Source organism: Pollicipes pollicipes, unplaced genomic scaffold (assembly GCF_011947565.3).
Source record: "Pollicipes pollicipes isolate AB1234 unplaced genomic scaffold, Ppol_2.1 Scaffold_5724;HRSCAF=6776_pilon_pilon_pilon, whole genome shotgun sequence".
Taxonomy (NCBI): Eukaryota; Metazoa; Arthropoda; class Thecostraca; order Pollicipedomorpha; family Pollicipedidae; genus Pollicipes; species Pollicipes pollicipes.
This window is the reverse complement of record NW_023596746.1, coordinates 37,247,608-37,268,441: the sequence shown is the minus strand read 5'-3', so window position 1 is coordinate 37,268,441 and position 20,834 is coordinate 37,247,608. Positions and strand designations below refer to the sequence as shown.

General features: G+C 45.3%; 1 protein-coding gene across 1 annotated transcript; it reads left to right on the top strand.

The window, feature by feature from the left end:
* The first annotated feature begins 2,769 nt into the window (after positions 1-2,769).
* On the top strand, positions 2,770-19,989 carry LOC119102526 (locomotion-related protein Hikaru genki). Its single transcript, XM_037225909.1, has 8 exons — positions 2,770-3,158; positions 3,906-4,068; positions 4,404-4,577; positions 5,108-5,242; positions 15,143-15,286; positions 15,725-15,934; positions 16,908-17,078; positions 17,397-19,989. The coding sequence occupies exons 1-8, from the start codon at positions 3,087-3,089 to the stop codon at positions 17,594-17,596; spliced, it is 1,269 nt and encodes a 422-aa protein (XP_037081804.1). The 5' UTR covers positions 2,770-3,086; the 3' UTR covers positions 17,597-19,989.
* The last annotated feature ends 845 nt before the right edge of the window (positions 19,990-20,834 follow it).

The following is a 20,834-nucleotide window of genomic DNA, read 5'->3' as shown; positions in this document are numbered from 1 at the left end:
TTCCGCCAGGTGTGAGTCTCGTTGCCCGGGTTAGGACCTATGCGGCGCTCCGGCGCCGGTCCGCGCTGGTGTGAGCCCGACCCGAAGGGTCCGAGTACACCGGCAGCGGCGATAGTGGTGACGGGCGCCGACCCGAGGAGTTAAAGTACACTGGAAGCGGCGGCAGGTGCTTCCCCGACCAGACGCTCGCGTGGGTTCGGCTTTGTCGTTTGTTGCTGTCCTACCCTGATAACGAAGGACATTGCGACCGCTGCGCAGTGCCGGGCTAAATGGGGTCGGCGGCTGCCTCGTTTTTCTTCTTTTTGTGCCGCTCATTGGCTTGACGTATGCTTTCTCCGAACCTCATACGGACTGGATGCGGCTCGGAGCACGATGTTACTTGTTAACGCATTTCGCGGCACGAGAGGCCGGTTGACGTGTAATGACGAGCAAAGAAATATAAATGCACGCCAAATGTGCATATAGGATGTGAGCGCTGGTGGGGAAATGCATCCACTACGGGTTCTTCCAGTTTATTGTCCATTGCCTATTTCATGATTTAAAGGGAACCTTTTGAATGAGTGGATGCTTGGGATCAGGAATCATGCTAAGCACTGCCTGCTTGAGCCCTGACATCTGTCATCCGAGCGTGCTATGTCAGGACCACGGCAAAATTCGGTGACGAAGGTTAAACGCGGAGCAATGCTCGGCACGGTCCGTCCTGCCCTCTGACGCCACCTGACCTTTCCCACGGACGCTGCCACCTGCTACAGGCTATGGCTGTCAAGGCCAAATAGCAAGCGCCTATAGCGACTCGAATCCGGCTCGCCACGGATAGGTGGTTTGGAAGGCAGATGCTCTAACCATCTGAATTATCGGGACGGGCGATGGGATTGTCGTGACAGACTGACTTTTTCTCTAGTTGCACTGAATTAAGTTATATAATGGTGCGCCGGGAAGTCAAATCATCGTCTTTATTCATCGCATAAAATGTGATGCTTCCATGGTAACCAATTTTTATGTTTTGTAATAGCCGTTTTGATAGGACATCTAGCAGTGCTTATTCCCAACCAGTTTTATATTTTATCATGTTCATTTCCACTATTGTGACCAATTGACGTTTGCATTTTGAGTGGCATATCATACCGCTCTTACAGCATCACCCTTATCAGTGAGCTCCAACTCATATATGCATGCAATATTTCCAGTCAGTTGTCCTGCCCCTCGGCTCCTGTTGAACTACACATCTTTCTCGTCTGAGGTCAACTACAAGAATGTCAAGGTAAGTCGCTGTTAAGGACTAAGCATAAGGCGCTTAAACCTTGCTTAACTTTCAAACTGACTTGCCGCCATTGTGAGCTCTGACAGGCACAAGCTCATGACATTCGACACGGGGCCCCACCAATGCCAAAATTTGCAAGACTTTACCAACGCAATGCATTGAGTTCAGGACCAAATGGAATGCTTCACCGATGCATAAACCTTTAACTGATGGATGCCTAAATCCAGGCAACCAAAGAAATTATCAGTGCATATATCGGGATAAAGATAGAGGCAAAGACGACGGTTAAACTTTGATCAGTGGGTCCGGTCACCATCCGACATCACATCGATCTGCCCAAAACAACATCCGGAAATGTGCACGACGTGCTGCTAGTGGATGGTTGATGGCTGGTTGATGTCCGCAGGAGGTGCAGTTTATGGCTGAGGTGGACACAATAAGTGGAGAACGCAAAGAGTGTAAGATCAAGTGCACTGATGGATCGTGGACGGGGCCGTTTTGTAAAAGCGATCATGGTGAGCGACGTCCTACCACATGCAAGATGCTATTTTGGTGCCTTTGATGTTGATATTACGTATCATGATCCATGCTGGAGCGAATATGCAAGTGCTAGATATTTTTAAAAGTTGTATTTATTTCGATACGCTTTAGGCGTAGATGCGAGAATTCACACCCATTTGGAAAGCCAGCAAAGGAGGGGGCTTCACGCAGCTTGAATGGGAGTTTTGTAAATACCTTGCATTGCTGTAGTTGCATAGTTCTCTGAGTGTATATAAACTAAGGTATGTATGCATGCAAGCGCGAGTACTTTCGTTGGCACAGGCACGCTTGGGCATTCTTTTCCGGGTGAAAAATTGCTTTGAGTCATTGGTAATATCAAAACGCATCCAATGCATCATCATGCATCAATGTACCGTGCATAGCCCTTGGGTCTGGTTGATGGTCATGTTGGATGCCAGCATAGCTATAACCTTGCATAAACGATTAAACCGCTCTCATACGCACAGTGGGTCTCAGAAACACACAATAGTAAGACCTAAGATGCATATCACCGCATACACACCTAATATAACTGGTTTTCGTTCCAACTAGACCAAGACGCTTCTGATCGACGCAACTTTTGGCCAGAAGGGTCTTGCCTACAAAAACCCCTCTTACGCGCGAGACACACCGATCACTCAGTCCGTCCGGCCGGCAGTGCGTCGGACGTCACACGGCGGCCGCCGCCGCCACAACACCCGCCGACCGGGCTGGCTGCGAAGCGACGCTCCATTCCCGTCGGCGCTGACTGATCTCGGTCTCATCTCGCCGTATGAGTGGAATCACTCTCATCTTGGCCCGTCCGGTCGACTTAAATGAAAAATAAATCCGCCCACCAACGGCGCAGTCGGGGGCCGGGCGGGCGGCCGCCCTGTCCCGGCATAAAGGCCGACGTTGGCACATAATGGGCGCCGCGGGCGGGCGCCGTGCCGCTCCGAGCCGACGCTGACAGGCACGCACAAATCTGCCATCACGGGACGCCAGCGAAAAGTCGGCATATGTGGCTGCTGCTGAAAATGGAATAGGCGATAGGCGCATGCGCGGTGCTCGGGGCTCAGGCACGAACATTCATGTAGGTTAACATATCGGAATGAGCGTGTGCATGCACGCGTTGCGTATGTATATTCACGCCAGCAAATATGGCAAGCGTTAATATTAGCCTTGCTCCACCCACACATGCGCGACCATCACCTCATGTGCTCACGTGCATGCTGGATGTCGTCTGAAGGGGTCGTGTCTCGCTGTGATATTACGTCACTCGTCTCCAGATGAGACCTTCCATCCGATGCTGCAGAGCTGTACCATCGAGGACATCCCGCAACAGCTGGCGCTCTCCATCGACTACCGACCGCTCACGGTATGGCTGGAGCATGCTGTCGAGAATTGTGGGATAGCTGGTCTCTTGCATTTCAGATGGAGACGATTATTTTACTATCTGGGCTACTGATTCAAGTTGCCTAGCGCACACTTTAAAGCAATGTTACAGCGCTAAGTCTTGCTTGAAAGCAGTGATTGGTTCTCGTCCACTACACATCACTTGGCGTTAGGTATAACATATAATTAACATATAGCTCGGCTCTAAAGCACACACTTGTCCGATGCCATCTTCGTGTCGTCCTCCTGCTCAATTCGTCTGAATTGTTCAACCTGGTCTCCTGTTGCACCCTGGATGGATTCTCCGGCTGTTTCACCGCGTTCTCCTGTTTTACCAAGACGTACTACCTCAGTCATGAGTCTTCTCCCACCCCCGGTCTCCCGAAGCTTCTTCGAACCAGATCCTTTGTTTTAGACCTGGGATTACACCACTTTTATTCGTCGTTTGAGCTTCTTGTTGCAGTCTTCGGTAACATGCCTCGTCGACATGCAACTTCATCTGCCCTAACTGCGTGTCTCAAGTTCCACTTGTCATTTTTCAGTTTCCTGACTTTATCGCAGTCTTCCGTTTAATCACTCGGCCTGCTCTACTCCGATCTCTTGTTTGCCTGCCTGCCTCAGCACCGGTTCTGCTGCAGCCGGCACCTCCCGTCTCCGGCGTCCGTCCTGACTCGGTCCGGCGTCTGAGCCGCCGTGCCCCTTGATCTCTGTGTTCCGCGTCGTGTTTCAGTCATCAGGCGCGTTCCACCACGGCACGAGGGTAACGGCGCGCTGTCAGGAGATCGGCATGTACAAGCGCCTTGGTGCATCATCCTTTCTCTGCGATGATGGCGTCTGGAGGCCGCCGCGGCTGCCCGCCTGCCAGCCCACCAGCGTGCTCACCAACTTCTCACGTACGGCTGCTCACTGCGCTCACCTCGCTCTCACCCACACGGCATAGCAGGGGAGAGCCCACATAGAATCGGGGCAGGAAGGGGGAACACTTCCTGCAGCAATCAGGAAGTGAAAAACAAGCCAAGGATTCCAAAATTTGATGCTTTTTCATCGTCTTAAGGGGGTAACCATGGCCACACTCGATCTTCTTTTATGCACCAGTCCAGTACGGCAAGCTGTGGTGCCAACGTCTAACGAATGGATAGTTTCCCACATTGACAGTCGGTTTTATTATGTTATGATGTAATTATGATGTAAAAGTCACGCAGTCATCACAATGTGTGCCTCCGTTCAGAGGGTGCTCCGCCGACGATCGTGCACCACGTGCCGACGGGGTCTGTGCAGCCGACGGCGGACGGCCACCTGCTCGTGTACCCGGGCTCGATTGTGCACCTTGACTGTCTGTTGCTGCGAACCCGCGGCACGCCCGTCTGGGAGTGGTCCGCTACCACTCGTCGCTACCCCACAGGTGAAAGCTCTGATGTCCAGACGCTGGTCCGCCACCGCCCGTCGTTATTGCCCGCCGAATATGTGCAGCAGTGAAGCCATGTGTGATGACCACAGTCTTACGCCCGCTAGACATCACATGTTGTGCTCTTGCAAAGCGTTGGTTTCTGGTCTCGGTTGCTCGAACTTCTCATAGCACGATACGTTAATGTTCCTCGAGTTGCGTTCCCGACTTCAAATAGCGTTGATAGCCGGAACAGCCTACGAAAGAAAACCGTATGAACATCATAACCATTTCGCGGCAACCAACGAACGTTGCCAAAGTGCTGAACGTTTAGAGCCGTAACCGTTATGCAGCCTTCGTTATGGGCATGTCCTCAGCCTGCGTATCCCGTACGAGACCTAAATTAAATCTGGAATCACGAAAAATAGATACTGGTATCCATGTCAAAAATGCGACAGAGATACGCTGATCATCTACATCGACCTGTCAGACAATCTGAGCTAAGCAACCACGCTAGACACATAACCCGATCCCCATGCCGTCTCTAGGCTGGGCTATTGCGCAGGAGGAGCGCAACTGGAAGTATCGCCTGTCCGTGTACTACACTCGCACCACGGACTCGGGCAACCTGACCTGCCGAGCACCGGACGGCGCCGAGAACGTCATCCACATGGTGGTCAGAGGTAACCAGCGGCTCTGGTCTTCTGCGCCGCATTGGTGCGGCAGTGGCGCTCAGGTGCAGCTAAGGCTATCTAACGAGGTAGAACCGTCCGGTCCGAAAAAGTGGCAACATAGAGCTTGCTTGAGAAAAGAGGTAGTTTGGAAGTGAAGCCTGCATGACGTCAAGTATACCATATTTGATGACGTCAGTGGCACGGAAGCCTCCCAATTAGCCAGCTGACTGTTACACAACCCATTAGTTTGAACAGTGGGCATGTCTTGGTAGCGTGCGGCTGGCGGTTCCCCGTTGGACTGAGAAGAAATTATCCGTCATTTCGCTATTCGCACACATTTCTGGAATGAGCAGTGAGTCCTGGAACAGTTAAGCCTCATCAGCATGTACGATTTTTGCACGTATGATGCCATAACATGGGTTTATATGTCATGCGGCGTTTGTGGCGTATTGCATTCCATGACCAGGCTTGTCGTTAGATAGCCGTAGACTTGTCTGTGCCGTTTGTGTCTGGTGGCAGAGTTGAACAGCTCAGCTTGCATAATTTACTTTGCCTATAGGTATGATTATATGACCATTTGCAATATTGATTTGCAATAGCTCTCGCTCTTATCACAGTGATGTGAGTGCAGTAAGGTAAGTACAGTAAAACCCTATGATATTGGCTTTATGATGCTACTGTCAAGTGTTTCTTTACATCAGGGTTTGTACACATATGCATAATAAAATGTTCACAGACCGAACATTTTAAATGCTACCAATTGTTCAAGACAAACTGCTCAGGAGATCTCTCGTACGAGGCGTAGTCATGGCAACTGGCCACAACCCACTGATATAAAGAGCCAAGCAACTGCGACACGCGATGCGCTGCAAACGCCGCATGACGTTTAACCCCTAGTTATGTACACCCCACGGAAGAATATAAAATTCTGATGAGGTCAAACTATTCCGAGATTCAATCTCCCTTCCAGAATTGCGTTTGCATGAAAAAACCGTGGACCACTCATTCAGAGTCCAACTGGGAAGCGCCAGCCGCACGCCCCCAAAACATACTCACCATTCAAACTAGTGGGTTGTGTAGCAGTCAGCTGGCTAATTGAGAGGCTTCCGTACCACTGACGTCATCAAATATGGTATACTTGACGTCATGCAGGCTTTGCTGCCAAACTACCTGTATTCTCACGCAAGCTCGATGTTGCCACTTTTTGATAGTGTTAACCGATACGGATGACACCCCCCTGGGTGCAGCCTCTGGCAGGACACGTACAACGATGCATGCTTTTAAAGATGTGGTATTACACAAAATGTATGGGCCCACGTGACAAACATTCACTTGTATTAGCCTCTGCGGATGTTTTCTGACGACCCAGCTTGTTGTAGATTTCCTATGCTTTATTTCATGTACCCAATGGTCCTTGCGACGATGAACGAAGGCTGTACAGCACGTATCATGTTTTTAAGCAGGCAACCAGCGAGGTCTATACATGAACTGTGAAAATGCCACTTGGGAAAAAACGTGTCCTCAACGTTTCGACTTTAACGTGGCCTTGACCCAACTTTGGCGTTTACTGGCTGCAGTAGCCAGTTTCTCAAAACAGAAATTTGTAGATTTTTGGCGTAAATCGTATATTTTTGGCATACGATCGTAAAATACAGTTTCTCAAAGCAAAAATGTACAACTTACAACTACAACCGACAACACTGAAAAAATACACAGAAAATGTACAATCTACGACACAAATATACACAAACAGCCTTGCATCAGTTTCTCAAGGCCAAGAACAAATGTATGACAGAGCTTAATTTTGATAGGTCCTTGATGAATTTGGCAATGCAATCAATGGAGGCATCTGTGTCACAGATCATAACACTGACCTAAGGACTGTTGCTAACAGCTAACAGCTGCTAAAGGCATAACAGAGCATGAAGCTTGAATGTGAGCAAGTCATAGTGAGTGTTCCAGTCTTTGAGACAAGAAGCCCTAGGTAGGGCATGCCAAGACCAAAAGATAAAGCAAAACTGCATGGTCAAGGAACTTCCTTTACAAGAACATCAAAATACATCACATTTGAGAGAAATTTGTGTGGCTGCCACAATACTTGTTATGCATACCATACATTCCATGTCCATGCAAGTTGTATTCCAGACACTTTCAAAGTGAGACATGGGTCAGGGTGCACTTTCCTACCTAACGTTAGAAAAAATCATTGTACACCATTCGCCGTGTTTAAGGCAGGACATATCGTAAATAATCTCAAAACAGGTAGAATCATGCTCCTACCTTCGAATTTCAATAACTTCGATGGCGGGCCCCCGAGCGCCGCGCGCACCGCACCGCCTGGGCTCCCTAGCGCCGTTTCTGCGTTGCCGTTGCGTAAATACAATATTTCTGCTTACCGAGAACTCTACAAAATGCACGGGACCAAAGTAAACCATTCGTCGTGTTTAAGGCAGGACATATCGTAAATGATCACAAAACAGGTAGATCCATAATCTTACCTTCAATTTTTTATAATTACGATGGCAAACTCCCGAGCGCCGCACACGCACAGCACCCGCGACACCGGCGCCGTTACTGCGCGGGTCACAACATTACTGTGCATCAAGCAGCATCAAGAACCATAAAAATGTACCGGGCCAAGGTAACAAGAATCCATGAAATTTGATCCTCGACGCCAACGGGACCATGGGTTGCAGGGGGATTGGGTGGGGAATGTAAAGCAAAATGAGAACATGACAGCTAAATAAAAGCTCACTATATGGCACCTATATATGGCATGGAACATGGACGCCAATGGGATGCTGGGTTGAAGGGGATATAGGGTGGGGAGGTTAGGTTAGGTTAGGTTAGGTTAGGTTAGGTTAGGTTAGGTTAGGTTAGGTTAGGTTAGGTTAGGTTAGGTTAGGTTAGGATAGGTTAGTTAGGTTAGGGTAGGTTAGCTTAGATAAACTAATGTGACGATTGTATCCCTTTCAGAAACTAATGTGACATTTGTATCCTCGAAAATAAACGAATGTGACATTTTTATCCCGATTTGCCTTTGCGGTATTGGCTGCTGTGACCTTACTAGGGGGGCTATCGAAAATCGGAGGAGTGCGTTTTGATGAGAATTAACGGCTCTATCTTTTTTGTCTTTTTATTTTTTTCGAAAATCCAAAAATTGTAGAAGTTATTAGATGGCAAAGTTGGCCGATTTTCGTGTTCAAGAAACTTCAACGCCCGATTCCTATCCAAGTTCCAATAAACTAATGCGACAATTATATCCTCGTTTGCACAAATTGTACCGAATGGGGTACAAAAAATTTTCGGTAGGGAATTTGTGATGCAAGTGTATTAGTAAAAGATGCGCATTGTAAAGACAAATCGAACGGTGCAAAAAATTTTGATGTAACCCAAAAATTTAACGATATACATGGTTTTGAAAAAAAGCACAAATTGTACAATTTGGTCCCGATCCGGAAATAAGGCCGTAACCTAGGATTTTTTTTGCTTGCTTATACATCGTTGCGCAGGGCTTCTTTTGGTTTTGGATTTGTTCCAAAATTATATTTAGTTTTCTTTTTATAAGCAAAAAACTTTTTCATTGTCTAAATTTTTTTTTTTTTTTGAACGGCCCTACATCAAACTTGTTTGTATCATGCCCAGACTACGTTTCCACATTGGATGTGATATTCTTGCTTCTGTCTATTGGCTTTTTTTGTCTCTCTTTAAATATTGTACGCTTCCAAAAGTGGTTATATATTCATATGTATAGGGTTTCATGTCTTTTATCTTTACTGGACACCTTATCATGCTAGTCATGTGCATGAATATGGTATTGGCAGAAAGCTTGTGACGCTGGCTATCTACTGAGAAGAAAAATTTTACCAAAATATGACATATAAAATTTGGTAAATTTTTCCCATGTTAAATCACGTAGTAAAGTGTAAATTTCAAACTTCTGTGGTGATGTCATGTTTCGAAAAAATTTTTTGAAATTTTCATAAACGCTTTATATGGGTTCTGTAAGCACACCATAGAAAGTTGGTTGATGTAGGTTTGACGATGGTTGTTCCAGACGCCATCAAACACATCTATTTATTACCGTCATCTTGACCGGAATTTTTCTAAGTGCCACGCGTAACGCTATGGGGAAAACTACCTCGTTACAATCGTTGATGCTGTCTTCGAAAACTAAGATATCTTAACGCTGAGAACGGTATGTTGTTGACAAAGAACTAGCGCATCTTTTATGTTCTCAAAAATTTTCCCAGATTTGGTGCAAAATATGTCAAAAATATATTTTTTGAGTTTAAGTCTATATCATCGAGGTTGAGTTTTATCTGAGCAAAACCAGTCTACAGCATATTAATTGGAGTTCAATTGTGTGCAGTAAAACATACCTGAATGTTTTTGAATTTTGACGTACATATGCGAAAAATTGTTCCAAAAATTTGTATATATATTTTTTTATTTTTTCACTGAAATATTTTAATTTCTTTTGCCATGATAGAGAAATGAACGGGCTATTACATGGTACTAAGAATTAGTCTATGGCTTGCTTGGTTTTTAAGTTAGAGCGCTTCAAACTCTTGACATGCACCACCAAAAACCGCCTGTTTTCACCGGATTTTTTCTAAGTGCCACGCGTAACGCTATGGGGAAAACTACCTAGTTACAATCATTGATGCTGTCTTTGAAAACCAAGATATCTTAACGCTGAGAACGGTATCTTGTAGACAATAAACTAGCGCATCTTTTATGTTCTCAAAAAATTTTCCAGATTTGGTGCAAAATATGTCAAAAATGTGTTTTTTGAGTTTAAGTCTATATCATTGGAGGTAGGTTATATCTGAGCAAACTCTGTCTACATCATGATAATTTCAGTTCTATTGTGTGCAGAAAAACATGCCTGAATTGTTTTTAATTTTTGTATACATATGTCAAAATTTGACCGAAAAATTTCTAAAAATTTTTTCTTAAAATTTTTATTTTTTTGTTTTGATTTCTTCTCACCTCATAGAGTAAGGAACAGGCTATTACATGGTACCAAGGATTAGTCCATGGCTTGATCGGTTTTGAAGTTAGAGCATGTCAAACTCTTGACATGCACCAGGAAAAACCACCTGTTTTCACCGGATTTTTTCTAAGTGCCACGCGTAACGCTATGGGGAAAACTACCTAGACACAATCGTTGATGCTGTCTTTGAAAACCAAGATATCTTAATGCTGTGAACGGCATCTTGTAGACAATGAACTAGCGCATCTTTTATGTTCCCAAAAAATTTTCCAGATTTGGTCCAAAATATGTCAAAAATATATTTTTTGAGTTTAAGTCTATATCATTGGACGTAAATTTTATCTAAGCAAAATCTGTCTACATCATGACAATTTCACTTCTATTGTGTGCAGAGAAACATGGCTGAATTGCTTTTAATTTTTGTATACATATGTCAAATATTGACCCAAAAATTTTTATATAATTTTTGAAAAAAATTTCATTTTATTGTTTTGATTTCTTCTGATCTGATAGAGCAAGAAACGGGCTATTACACGGTACCAAAGATTTTTCTATGGCTTTGTTGGTTTTGAAGTTAGAGCATGTCAAACACCACCTGTTTTGCGCCGTCGTCGTCCAACGCGTAACGCTATGGGGAAAACTACCCCTATAAAAAACTACCTCCATATAATCGTTGATGGTGTCTTTGAAAATCAAGATATCTTAATACCGAAAACATCATCTTGTAGACAATGAATTAGCGCATCTTTGACGCTCGCAAACTTTTATGTTCGCAAAGTTTTTTCATCGCTATTTAGGGTAACATGTCAAACAATTCAGAATCAGACTGAATAGGGAGTTTAACACTGGGGATGAATGGGGTAAAACGGTCTTTACTTAATGAGCTGTATCTCCATGATCACGTAACCAAAAGATGTTCTGAAAACGGCGCTAGAAAGGGAATGACTGATTCTAGCCTCTGTCAAAGTATTAGCTTCCTGAACACTAAATAAAGTTGTCAAAACAGATAAGGAATCTTGCCTATATTTTTGCTGCATTTTACGAATAGTTTAAACGTGTTTTCTCAGAAAACTAAGCGTCGGACGAAAAATAGTCAAGAGACCATTCTGATTTAGAATCACAAGTTGCATCTAGTGCATTGGTCAAATTTTTGAAATTCATGAAATCCAAAAAAAATTGTCGATATGTTTTTTTTAGGTTTTTATTATTTTTAAATAAAAGTTATCAAGTTATATCAAATCTGATTGCAGATTCAAACTCAGCGTGTTACGATGCACTAGAAACAATGTTTTAAAAGTTCCCGCACATTCTAAAAAAATTTCAAATTTTTGGCAATTTTTCAAGTTTTTTCAAAATAACTCAAAAACTTTTTATTTTATCATGTTAAAAGATACATCACCAGATGCGCCATAACATTCCGCGTAAAATGACATGCGTTACAACAAAATCCAATAATTTTGAAAATCGGCCAATTTTGGTCTATATCAAATTGCAACACGTATATCTCTCTAACCAAATGAGATAAAATTTTGATTTTGATTGCAATCGACGCAGAATTAAATTTGAAAGTTTTTGACGTCATATGTCCTATACCTGGTAATGGAAAATTTTTGAACTACAACTAACTTTTTTCAAAAAATGTCAAAATTTTTCAAAATTTTTTTTTGGGTGGGAAATGAAAGCTGTTGGTCCCCCTAGTGCGTGCACCAAGAGGGAGGTTTTTCTGTTACGATTTAGTAGGTTTTATTAGCTGTAGAAGACCCCCTTAAACGAGGATAAAATTGTCACATTAGTTTATTCGGGAACCATGAAAATCCAAATATTTGCCAAAGTTACCAACCGATATTCGATTTGTTTTTTGCAACGTGTTGCTGAGCACAAGAGCTATCTTTTTGCTGTTGAATGTTTTCGCATCAGATGTATAAAAAGTTGAGAAATTTGGAAAAACTTTTTCCCATAGCGTTACATGTGTTTTGGTTTTTTGAGTTTATCTCGGCCAAATGATGACCGATTTCAAATTTCAAAAAGGAAAGATGCGTCTTGACGTGGGACATCGTTCTTTTTTTGAATCAAGTAAATCTGTTGAGTAGTATTTTCTATACACTAACATAACCTAACGTCTCGGAAGGTGTTCAAAACATCAGCTCATATGCGGTCAACGGGGAAATGGGGTCGTATAGGCTTGCCGATTTCGGCATTTAAAAAAAACTTTTTTTCTACCTAAGTTACGAAGGTTACGAATTGACATAAGGCCTAACCTAGGACGTCTTAAACGTGTCAAAAATCAAAACTCTAGCATATATGGAAAGTTGAAAAAACTTAAAAAACGATTTTTCGAAAAATGCCTTTGCGCGAACAGGTCCCCCCGAAAAATTTTTTGAGTTAGGGGTCTGAGTCTAGGGTACATGGTAGAGAATGACCGGGGCTACATTTTACTAATTGGGTTCATGACCTAGGTCAACCGGAAGTGACCTAAAAAGACCATGTAAGAGAGGTTGGAGGTTAGGTTAGGCTAGGTTAGGCTTAGGTTAGGTTAGGTTAGGTTAGGTTAGTTTAGTTTAGGTTAGGCTAGGCTAGGCTAGGTTAGGTTAGGTTATGTTAGGTTAGGTTAGGTTAGGTTAGGTTTGGTTAGGTTAGGCTAGTTTAGGATATGTTCTGGACTATTCTGACCTGTGTGTTTCATAAATGTACCTAAACTCGATAAGAAACGATTTTGGTTGCTTTATTATTGTTACCTTGGTCCCGTACATGTTTTATGGTTCTTGATAAGCAGAAATATTGTGCTTTCGCAACAACGCAGAAACGGCGCTTGGGAGTCGAGGCGGTGCGGTGCAGTGCGTGCGGCGCTCGGGAACTCGCTATCGTATTTATTAAAATTCGAGGATAGGAGCATGATTCTATCTGTTTTGCAATTATTTACGATATGTTCCGCCTTAAACACGACGAATGGTTTACCTTGGTCCCGTACATTTTGTACAGGTCTTGGTAAGCAGAAATATTGTATTTACGCAACGGCAACGCATAAACGGCGCTGGGGAGTCCAGGCGGTGCGGTGCGCGCGGCGCTCGGGAGCCCGCCATCGAAGTTATTGAAATTCGAAGGCAGGAGCATGATTCTACCTGTTTTGAGATTATTTATGATTTGTGCCGCCTTAAACACGACGAATGGTGTGCAATGATTTTTTCTAACGTTAGGTAGGAAAGTACACATACACCGAGACATGGGCAGCAGCATCGCCTGTAGTGCCTACCCTGATTGGAGACATGATGTGCAATAAATGCTATCAAAATAGCACAGCATGACACAATGATTACACTCTAAAATTGAGTTCATTTGGATAACATAGCTGCATGCATCTTGTGCATCCCTATGCCATACAGCAGAAGCTAGCCTGTAAAATCATATCATAGAAACATACTCTCAATGATCAGCCATATAGAGGCCCATTCCCCATGACAAGTACAGCAGGCTGCCTATGATTGGATCCATGAATGGCCCTTTTTCAGTGCTCAATGATAGTTCGTGTTTACTTCACATGTTTCCTTAAGCTCTGAAGACTAAGGTCTGACAGTCCCACCTTCAATGCCCAGGATATGCTTCATAAGCACAGCCATTATGTACTTACTATTCACATGATCTCGTCCACAATCGCTATGCAAAATAAATGGAACATTTGAATGGAACATGAATGGAACATTTGGAATGAACATTTTAGGATGAAATCCTAAAATGTTAATGTTCCTAAAATGTTCCTAAAATGTTCCTTGAATGGAACATTTTAGGATGAACTTGAACAATGAAGGAGCTGATGAATGGAAAAAGCTTCCTTCACCGAATTTATCAATTATGGACAACATTGCCACCAAAACCAGCCCTACTTCGGCAAGTATCTCCGCAAGGCCACACACATCTACAAAACGTGTCGCTCTGTTTATTACGTAGCACGGAGACTTACAAACACAGCGCGTCGATGGCAAAAAAACGCGCAGCGGTTGACGCAACTAAATGGTGTTGTTGAAAAGGGGGTGCGCACCACCATATGCGAATCGACGAAAAATGGTCACACACAAATTTCTTGCGGACGGGGAGCTGTCTCCACTCTCTCTCTCTCTCTCTATCCTTGAACACTGCCAAGCGTACTCTTCCTTTGTTCATGGTCGTCATTGGGGATTTAAAGCGCACTCAGCTGCTTCGGTTAGATGGCGTCAACTGCCTCTCATCCTGGCGGAAACGCGGGCACCATGGGTAACCAAACCCCGCACCCAGATGCGTTAGCCACTGCACCACCGGCACATATCCCTTTGCTTTCATATCCTGATAAACGTTGCATTTCAACCAAAGCGTCATAATTGTAGCTGGAGATAATATCCCCAAAATCGTAGGCTTACGTGGATGGTTTGATGTCGAACCAGGCAACTGGAAACTTATATATTATTTTGTCTTAATCGACGGCAGTTTGGGTGAAAGTAACACATACTCAAAACATAAGACGTCTGTTTATCGCTGCTAGAATCATTTCAAGTTTGATGGTAGTTGTCTTGGCAACGGGACGCACAAATCTACGCCACTGCCAAATGTACAAACTACGACAAAGGTCACGTGACGGCTTCGAGAAACTGGCTTAATGTGTAGTTTGTAAAATCGAAAATACACATTAATACTTGGCGTAAGATTGTACTTTCGCTTTGAGAAGCTGGCTAGAAACTGGTTGCAGCTTTCCTATGCTTTGATGTTTCATGTACCCAATGGTCATTGCGACGATGAAAGAAGGCTCTACCGCACGTATCATGTTTTTAGGCAGGCAACCAGCGAGGTCTATACATGAACTGTGAAAATGCCGCTTGGGACAAAACGTGCCCTCAACGCTTCGACTTTAACGTGGCCTTGACCCGACTTTGGCGTGCCGGCAGGGGTGCAGTGTCCAACCGTGGTGGACGTGAAATCGCTGCGGCTGCCGTCGACCACTGACTCCCGACTGGGGCAGACTGTGACCTTCACCTGCCCCGCGGGTCACCGGCTGGTGGGGCCCGCCGCCGTCACCTGTCTCGCCAATGGTCAGCGAACGCCTCTCGACCTGGACGTTCCACTGTTCAGGGTCGGGCTTCGCTGCTGTTGGTTGGTCAGCGTCAGCGGCAACTTGCCGCAGCTGCCGTTGGAAAATTAGTCACACGAAAAGCGCATCAAAATGAGTGGATTGATTTCAAACGACTGTAAGCAGCAGTGTGGATTCATTTTCCTTTAGTCCCCAGGATCGTGGCCATTTTGAAATCAGCCAATTGCCGAATGGGTAGGCCAAAATGTGTTTGCTCGTTTCCAGTTACATGACTGTCAGTCCATTGCAACCACGAAATGATTAATTTCATTGTATTTCCCCCTCACGCCGCCTCCAAACCACTCATTCAGTTACTTTCCCTCTTACGACTCCCTCACTTATACACCGTACGTTTTCGATCGTCCAAACAACGGCTGTAGGGTATCGATGCGTGTTACAGGCCGCTGGTCGGGCCGCCTGCCGCAGTGCCAGACGGTCGAATGTCCGCTGCTCACGCTGGATGACCCGCACCTGCTGCTGACCTCGGTGAACCTGACCCACGGCAGCCGGGCGGCCTTCAGCTGCGCCCCCGGTCACCAGTTGGCTGGACACCGGGTCATCCGGTGCCAGCAGGACGGCACCTGGAGCGGCCAGCCGCCCATCTGCTACGGTAACGGACAACAGCACGTAGGAAACGGCTGGGCCCGCCAATGACGCGTTCACCGCCGAGCCAACACAGCGGCGGTCTATCTGTCACGATGATTTGTAGCACTCGCGCATCTACCATGGTCATATCCTGCCAAACTGCAGGAGCATAGTGTCCTTACTTCAGGTGGGTGGCAGCTGAGCATCGAGCAATTGTCAACAATTCTACTAATATAGCCCAAAACTGGGTTTCTCATCTAGCTTGAGCCACCTGTTTTCTCAAAATGGGGGAACTGTAGCCCCAACCCGCACTCGCCAACCCACTCCCGTTCCTCCAACCGATCGGGAAATTACACCCGTGCTCCTGCTGTTGATAGCAGGTCGGCTACGGTGATCGGCAAACAGCGCGTCTGTCACGGCGCGGCCAGTCAACAACGCGTGTGCTGCTGCTGTCATACAAACTGCCACTTTTCCATGGTGGGCTCGGCCGCTCATCAACCTTGCCTTTATCCATTCATTCGGTGCATTGTGCCGTTCACGCTTGCAAAATGTGTACCCGAAGATCACTAGTTCGCTAATCCCGTACCGGTAACGGCATCGTACGTACCTATTGTGGCACTCTTGATCCATCAAGACACTTAGTGGCCATAGTAACCATGGCACTCAGTGACCAAAGTGACCTGTGATCTGTAGTGACCGGCACCTGGTTTATGAGACCCTTGTGACTCAGAAAAGCGGCCGTGACCCTTCATAACCCGTTGTGACCTTCTGTACCCGGTTGGCGTGACCTCCTCTGTCCATTCATGACCTGTGGCACCCAGTAGCCGTCACCTTTCGTGACCTGTCGCGCGTGGCAACCGTGACCTTCCATGACTCCCCGTGACCTTTGGTGACTGTCAGCCGTGGCTTTCGTGATCCATCGTAACCTGTAACCTGTGACGTAACCTGTCGCGTAGTCATGACCTCCCGTGATACGTTGTGACCTGCGGCTCCGGCAGCCGTGACTTGTCCGCAGCCGGGCACGCCTCGCAGCGGCTACGCAGTCCGCTCGGGCGGCACGGCCGTCGGCGATACGGTCGAGTACTTCTGCAACCCGAATCACGTGATGGATGGCGAGGCCTCCAGCTTCTGCACGGCCGGTGGCACCTGGTCCCACCCGACGCCCGCCTGTGCGTAGTCCCACCCGCCGCCGGCCGCGCAACAGGGCGCTTCGTGCACTGCTGTCATTGAACTTATTCTTTTACGCGATGGATCTGGTTAGTCTTGTTTCACATGATTGCACATGTGAAACAAACACATGTCACAGTGCTCCATACCTCCTTGCCACGCAAAGGCGTGACGAAGTTTTTGGATATCTATGGGACAGGGCGTGCATCATAACACGAAGCTTTCCGCATCGCGGTTTCCAAAAAGTTGTTCACGTAGGGCAACAACTCAGGTATCTTTCCTGCGGCTTAAGGTAGATCGGATCTGATGTCTGGTTTCAGGTTTGCCCATATGTGAGTTCCCTGGAACTCCTCGTGGCGGCAACACCAACCCCGTGAGGTTCAGCTACCGTGTCGGCGAGCACGTGCAGTTCACGTGCAGCCCGGGCCACGTACTGGTCGGCATGATGCGCGCCACGTGCCAGGGGGACGGCTCCTGGTCGGGCGAGGCGCCCGAATGCCGCGGCTACACGACCGCTTAGGCGTCTGGCGGAGGCCCAGGCACGCGGCAGCGAGACACCCACCACCTGGACGCTCTCTGCAGAGCACCTCGAGCAGCGGCCTCGTGGCAGCGCGGCCAGATGGCGAGGCGTGATATGGAAGACCGATCCATCGCTCCATCGAACACGCATGTGCCCAAAGGCAGCATTCATCTTGGTGTGCGTGTATCTAGCAATAGACGAGACTCCGATGAAAGAAATGTTGGTATTCCGGCAAACGCTAGAACTAAGTACATGTGTTGGGGCGTTTTCACGTGGTGGTCTTGTACATTTATCCGCGATGGCATAATTTGAACTTTCATTTGCATGCTTGGTCATGACGCTATGATTTAATTATTCAATTGCCAGCCACATATCTATCATAGCCAGTAGAACTAGCCAAATGCATTATGCACCAAAAAAACGTTCGATACTTGCATTAAGGGCCTTAAGGTACATAAAGAACAACTTGTCTCCGTTCATGCGATCAATCGTGCTGGCGTACTTCAGACACACGTGAGGCAGTAAGCATATTTGTTTGGCTTCGAACTCAACACAGGCGTCGAAGAGGCAAAATTCGTATGACGTTTCTATGACGACATAATCTCCTGGTGGCTTTAAATAAGGCGGCGCGAAACAGTCTGCACACATCTGCGGGCACCAAACACCGAAATGAGTGGGTTTGAAATCTCACAAAAGTTATAACTGTAGAAATGAGAGGGAACGATTTTGAGCATGGCTATATCCGTTCGAAACCCCAGCGCACCTCACAAGTCCGTTTCGGACAACAGCGCAACCAAGTGATCCATCGGTAATTTTATTGGCATTGTAACCAAAAAAAGATGCATTCCAGAGCTCCTTTCTACATGCTTCACCTTCTCACAGTATGTATCATAAAGTCTCAATTCTAACTCCATTTGCCACTTTCGACTACCATCACCAATACCCAATCACACAACATCATGATATACATAATATACATAATATACCAATCCTCAATCGACTAAGCTGTACTCAAGTCATTCGATGTCACAGGAGTCGGCGCGATGTGGAATTCGCGTAATAATCGTAGTACTCACTTCAAACCATTTACAGCAGGTAAGCTCAGCTCAGTGTCCTGAAGATAAAATGTTGATGGTGATTTTGTTGCAAAGAACGATGGTTAACTAGTCATTAGGATCAATTGTTTTGTCTGATTTCATGATATCTAGCGGCCAGCTTTGACTCAATATCCCCATATTCCACGACATCATTCTAAAAGTGGTAGGGTGCACCAGTCCATGGACACAATTGAACGCGTTTTTGGTATCCATGTACGATGTATAGCTGTTGAGTGACGCGCCTGGTGAGACATTTTCGTCGCATAATATAAGAAAAATTTCGACAGAAATAAAAAAATCATGCACTGCCAAAACGCAGGATGCCTTTGGGGAAGAGGACAAGATTACTGATGATATCACCACGCTTAGTACCTCCGTGAACTTGAGGAAGGATTAAGTTTCATATTCAGATCAATAAGCGCCTGGCAGCGGACTTCCATTTGTTTTGACAATCTGCACACAAGAGTTCGTGTCATTATGATTGTATGAGGCAGGTGAACTTAGATTGGCAAGCAGCTTGCTCTTCGCTTAGGTCCCATTCATGTAACCGATGAACCAATCAACTAATTTGTAGTTGTAGCGTGTAACGCCATAGCATTAAAAGACCTCTTCGCCTTTCACAAAAAATCCTGTGCATTGGATACGCATCGATCTCCTCACTACTGATTGATCTTGCTGTGATGGGGAGGGTGCGTGCGAGGTTTGCACTTTGGAGAGAACATTGTTTCATCACTCTTTGAATCTAATGACTCCCAATAAAATGTGATATATTGATACCTGCCTGTATCTTTAAGTCTACATTTGAACAATACAAGGTAGTGATGTTGCCAAACTGAAAGAAACACTAGCACCCATGCTGCTGGAGTGTTCAAAGCAATTTGCCGCTTCATTATGATTCTGCCGGCATTTTGAGCCTGTTGGGGTATTACAGCATATAATGAATCCATTGCATGTCATTATATAAGCAATTCATCTAGTCAGTAAGGACAGGTAGGCATAGCTCATGCTTGATATAACCTTGCATGACACAGCTTTGCAAAGTTGTCTTTCACTTAAGAATTCTGAAAATATAGTGTTGTATTATTATGGGTGCACTTATGACTGTTTTAACAAACTGTGTATGTAGGCAAGCATTGCTTATGGCTCATCGTCATAGTCACAGCAACTTGTATTAGACGCTGGGTGATGAGAAAGGTGCCGAGCAGTTTGCTGTTGGTTTCTTGGATAGCACTTAATATTTTATCATGAGCCTTGTGCGCACCTCCAGCTTTATCACTTCCTAGCATTTCACCCATCTAACCATAACTAAATGCACTTCTCATGTCTCCAGCGTTGTGCAAGGTCGGCTGATTTGCAGTGCTATTGCACTACATGTAATATTTGCTCATTATACATGTATTATTACTTATGTTAACAGTATTTCTGAGTGAGGCAGCCTGACAGCTGCAGCATGTTGCATGGCTGTGAAAGCAGAAGACATGTTTGCTCCTTTGTCACCTTTGTTTTTTGGATTCTGAAAACAGGCTGAGCAAGTGATGTTGCTTATTGGTTATGTGCTTTGCTGAAAGTCATTTGTATATTGTATCATGTGTTTTGGGTCGGTCATATGTCAGATGCGGAGTTAATGCAAGACTGTATGCTTGACCCATCTTTTCATGATGTAATTTTTATGAGAGCAGCAGGGATTGCAATACAAAAACCATATCATTGTTTATTGCAGCATGCAACAGTACAGCACTGAGGTAGTGCCACAATGACACTGTTCACCAGTGCCCTAACACAATGCATCACATCAGTTGACTACTCTATGTCAAGCCTGTGAGATAACAGCTTATAATTTATGAATAGCTAGTAAAAACTAATTTAACAATGCCAAAGAACTATGACCAGTAAGAATGCTGCTATATCACAATGGTTACATCACAGTTAACTAGTAATTGTATAACCCTAAACAAGAAAAATATGATTGGTAGCTCAACTCTATCATCTTTACCATAAAAATAACAGTGCTTTGACAACCAGCTCATTGCAGTGTTATAGACTTATTAATTTTTGCATGCAACCACATTTCCAGTCACAAATAAAAAAGGTGGTAACTACTGTGCACAGTGCACGATGTCAATGTCAGGACTACGGCACTG